Here is a 5,172-nt window from a genome sequence, read left to right on the forward strand (position 1 = left end):
AAAGAATAATATTATTTATACCCCAAAAAAGTATTATATGATTTTAATTTTCAAGTCACAGGCCTTTCTTGCCAAACTTGATATTCCTTTTGGTAATTATAGACTAACTTTTAGTCTCAATAATACTTTTTTTTGCAAGCATACCCTCTTTCTAAATTCATTTAAACAAAGAAGACACCTTTTCTCATTAATATAAATACCTGCTCTCCCATTTCCCATTATATAGGTAATGTTTCTCTCTCTTTCTCTCTCTCTCTCTCTATATATATATATATACATATCGTAGCTATAACAAAGAAGATCAATGGGAGCTCTGGATTACCTCTCAAACTTTTGCATTGTCACCAGCAGCACTACTAGAAGCAAGCGCAAACCAATGCAGGTACGATTATTTGCAAGAACATACCTAATTTACTTATTATTTTAATGTTAAAACTAATAAGAAACCTGCTTTTGATTCTGTGTATACTATAAATGGAGCAGAAACTAAATAGTATTATCAGGACTAGAATGATTAATATTAACTAATTATGTTTCAGTATATATGCAGAACTCATGTTCAATCATAAAATTAACTAATTTTGAACATTTACACATTTTTCGGTTTCCAATCCCAGACAGTTGAGATTAAAGTCAAAATGGATTGTGATGGTTGTGAAAGAAGAGTAAAGAATGCTGTTGCCTCCATGAAAGGTAATTAATTCATGATTAGCTTGTAGATCCTCTCTTATTTCGTCTTTAAAGCAAAATTTTCTTGCGGTGTGAAAAATACTAATTTATAATAAAAGTAGCAATGTATATCAATTATATGTTAAAGGGGATGAAAATCAATATTCTATATATAAGAGAAAAACAATTGGCATCATTGGGGAAGAACTGCCCCGACCATTATGGAAGCAAACTAAATGATATATTAATCTGTTTTAGAGTATTTTCATATCCTGACTTTAATTATTATAAATTGAGCCTAATATTTTTTTGCATTCCAAATTATATTATCTTATAAATATATATATATATAAGATATATATATATGTTCCCTCACCAATCTACCTACATATGTATATATAGCATATATGTGGAAATTATAAATGAATATATATTGGTGTACAAAAATGTACAAAAGAATGATTTATATATAACATACACAGGGTAAAAAAATATAATAGCATAATATACCATTATAATTTGCATGGCTAAATAATTTTTCTTTTTAATTAATATCCTGTTTGAATGAGGCCACCTTTTATTTTCTTTTACAAATTATTCGAAAGGGCAGGCTAGCTGTTATACGGACTGATTCCCTCTCTTTCCAGCGGAGAAAGTTTCATTGCATTTTTATGGATCCCGTTAAAAAACACACAACAATATATATATATGTATGTCACATATTACATAATTAATTAGAATATTACACTTTTAATAAACTCAGACTAATTAATATATGAATAATTTGTAGGTGTGAAATCTGTAGAGGTGAACAGAAAACAAAGCAAAGTAAGTGTTAATGGGTATGTGGAGCCAATAAAAGTGCTGAAAAGGATAAAGAGAACGGGAAAGGCAGCAGAATTTTGGCCTTACATTCCACAGCATCTAGTCCATTACCCTTACATATCAGGCGTCTATGACAAAAGGGCTCCCGCCGGCCACGTCAGAAATTCCGTCCAAGCTTTTCCGGCATCTAATGCGGCCGAGGACAATATGGTCTCCCTTTTCAGCGATGACAATGTTAATGCTTGTTCCATAATGTGAAGTTCATCAATATCCTTTTTATATATATATATATATGTTATGTTCACAAATTATATTTTGTTATTTATGCATGTGGAATATGAGTATTAAGGTAGATTTTTCCTCAATTCATTAGGGTATCCCTCCATTGGATCCCAAATACCATTTTTATTGTGATGACCAGAGATGACATCGATCGATGATTATATATTATATTGTATGGTCAGTCACTTATATAAATATATATGTATCATGTCGTTGTTTTATTTGTGAACATGATCACTTCGATGCATGCATCGAATTTTAACATTAATTAATTTTTAATTGTTTACGTGTTTAAAAATTAATTGTAGATTGTATACCTCGTTTTGCATTTTGAAGCTAGCAGGGAAAGAACTCAAGAAGTATATATATATAAATGGGTCGGTGAAAAAGTAGTCCAACTGGAGACGATATTTATATATTTATTATATGTATAATATGATCTTTAAAAATCAGAGCCAAGAACGAATGAGATTCTTGTAACACACAATAAACGGATGAAATTATATATAACAAAAATTCTTAATTGAATGGCGTTGGACTTAATTAATAAATTTCTACTATTACAAAAATAAATATAATTACTAGCTAGACGTAGTTAAATATATCTACACTTTTGCTGCATCACTATTAATGGGTATTACCCATGTACGGGTATTTTATTCTTGACCTGGATTAAATATCTAATAGTTGATATTTATAATCATTAATTAAATATTAAAAAAATAATATTTCCTATTTTGTCATTCTCTATATTCCAAAAATAGATAAAACTATTAATAGAAATAAAAAATTTATAAATGGAATTGTTATTTAAAAAATAAAACACACTAAAAAACTAACAAACTATTTTTTTTAATAAAAATCATTTTAAAGATTAAAAAAAAAAGTGTATATTTATCTTTTTATAAAATTTCTTCAAACTAGAATTCTAAATTGCATTAGTGAAAACAAAAAAATATTAATTTTAAGCTTTAAACTGTAATACATATAAAATGTATAATATTTTTTCTAAACCTAAAATCTTTAATTTTATAATAATTAACAATTATTTATATGTTTTTATTTTTTTTAAAATACTTGAGCTTACTAAATTTATAAGAACAAAACCAATAAAGAAAATTTTAACCAAAAAAAAAATGAAGGAAGAAAAAAGTGTCATAAACATTATTGAATAATGGCAATTGCCAACATAAGAATTTCAGTACAAAAAATTATATTTGACTCCTAGATAAGATTATCATTTTCCAATCCTAAAAATATAAATAATAAACAACACCTCATTAGTTATTCTAGGAGAATGATGCATGGTAATATCAAAAAAATTATTGGATAATAATAATTTTTCTCTAACAATGATAGCCTAAGTAAGAACTAAGAAGTTGTAAAGTTTTATTTTTAAGAGTATGAATAATATTAAGACAATTGGATTCCAGAATCAAGCTCTTATTCTCCTAATAAAAAAAATACAGTAATATATATGTAAATAATTTTTAGTTTTACAATAATAAATTATTAATAAACTCACAATTTTATAAAATAATAAAGTAGTAATTTTAATTAATTTTTAAAAATAATTTATAATTTTTTTTCAAACAATTGGTTGTAATTATTACTTCCAATTTTATAAAAATGAATATAATTTTTTTTTAAAAATAATTGTTAGAAACTTGCCATAAAAGATTATTAGATTGTTACCTTATTAATTTTTTTTAGTTCCCATCAATGGGTATTACCCATTAAGAATTGTTCTATACATATATATATATATATATGCGAAAAAAAATTGGGTAAAGTCAGAATATGAAGAAAAGAGATAATTGAATGAGCTCAGCTCACTGATTTAGTCTTAGAGGCTGGCCATATTATATTTAATGAATTGATTGGTTACAAAGAAATGACGTTGAGAGCAAATATATATAACAAAACTATGCAACTAATTAAGTTGCGCGAGTGTGGTATTATCTAAATTTTATAATCTTTTCATAGATATATATTTTATGGGATACGATTTTGTCCCGTAATTTACTTCCACGGAATGTATTCCGTGGTACATTATATGGGTCTCAGGGTACATTAAATGAGTGTCAGGATGCGTTTCTACTTTTTAACTCTAATTACCCCTAGATCAATCTCAGCCGTCACATCAAATAACTCCTTCATCTGACGGCTGCCGTACATCACGGGATGCATTCTGTGAAAGTACAATCACGGGACAAAATCATATCCTTATATTTTATACTCATGTAATCTAAAATATAATATTTTAAACAAAGTAATAGTATTAAAATTAGAAACAAATTTTCAATTTTTAAAATACAAAGAAAGATGACGATTTTGTGACAAATATTAGAAATAGATTAACAAAAAAAAAATTGCATGTGTTTTTATAAGAAAATAAATGAAAAAAATGATAGTTTCTAATTAGTTTTTTGAAAGACTATTTAGACTCAATTTTTAATAGAAAGAAACAATTCAAGTCCTCTCTCTAATTTATTAAAAAGAATATCATTTAAGAAATCCAAGTAGCAAATCACTAACTTTTGTTATATATGTCAATATATGTCAATTTACTTCAATGAATGTAATATTTAATGTATCTCAAAGACACCTCATTACTTTGTATGAAAAATGAAGTAGTCTTAACTTTAGTTATTCTGATACTACTTAACGATCCTGAAACAAATACAATGCAAAGTCTTATTCGGACTACGAGACATACTTTAGGCTTCTAAAAAAAGAAGCAAATTAATGTTCTTAATTTATTCTTATTCCAGATCATTTTATAAATGTTGGTTTAAGTTGAATTTACCACACTTAAAGATAAAAGTAACATGAGATGAATAATACATAATTTTATTTAATCAGATGATGTGGTCACTCTCTAATTAATTAAAATTATATATGTTATTTATATTCTTTATCTGAAAATAATAATTTGAGATATGAATTATTTCACCTTATACAGATGAAACTTTTATCATCACTTGTAAGTATCATATTGTCTATATATAAAATAAATATTACTCTCACTGACCTTCTGGTATATAAATTCAAACCAAAAAAAAAAAAGATGACATAATGAAAATAACATTTTGTGAGATGTTTGTTTTAATCTATAGGTAGACTTCTTAAGCTTGCATATGTAGTTCACAACTATTAGTGGAAAATCTATATATAGTAATCTGTATACCTTCTCCTCTAGTTCATTGTTTTGAATTGATTAATGAATTGAAACGAGCAATAAATGCCAATGTTACTATAATAGAATCTTATATAAAGACAAGTGAGAATGTAAATCTCCCTTGTTATTGATTCGTAGTTCAAAATAAACTTCTTAGCAATGAATCTTGTTTTATATCTTTATATTTCTCTATGTTGCCTAATGAGCATTTACTG

The 5,172-nt window shown here is 26.2% G+C and overlaps 1 protein-coding gene across 1 annotated transcript; it reads left to right on the top strand.

Moving 5' to 3' along the window:
- Positions 1-236: 236 nt before the first annotated feature.
- Positions 237-2,055, top strand: LOC115722987 (heavy metal-associated isoprenylated plant protein 21). Its single transcript, XM_030652381.2, has 3 exons — positions 237-382; positions 618-693; positions 1,460-2,055. Exons 1-3 carry the CDS (start codon positions 305-307, stop codon positions 1,750-1,752), a joined length of 447 nt encoding a protein of 148 aa, XP_030508241.1. The 5' UTR covers positions 237-304; the 3' UTR covers positions 1,753-2,055.
- Positions 2,056-5,172: the final 3,117 nt, after the last annotated feature.

Source organism: Cannabis sativa, chromosome 9 (genome assembly GCF_029168945.1).
Source record: "Cannabis sativa cultivar Pink pepper isolate KNU-18-1 chromosome 9, ASM2916894v1, whole genome shotgun sequence".
NCBI classification, from domain to species: domain Eukaryota; kingdom Viridiplantae; phylum Streptophyta; class Magnoliopsida; order Rosales; family Cannabaceae; genus Cannabis; species Cannabis sativa.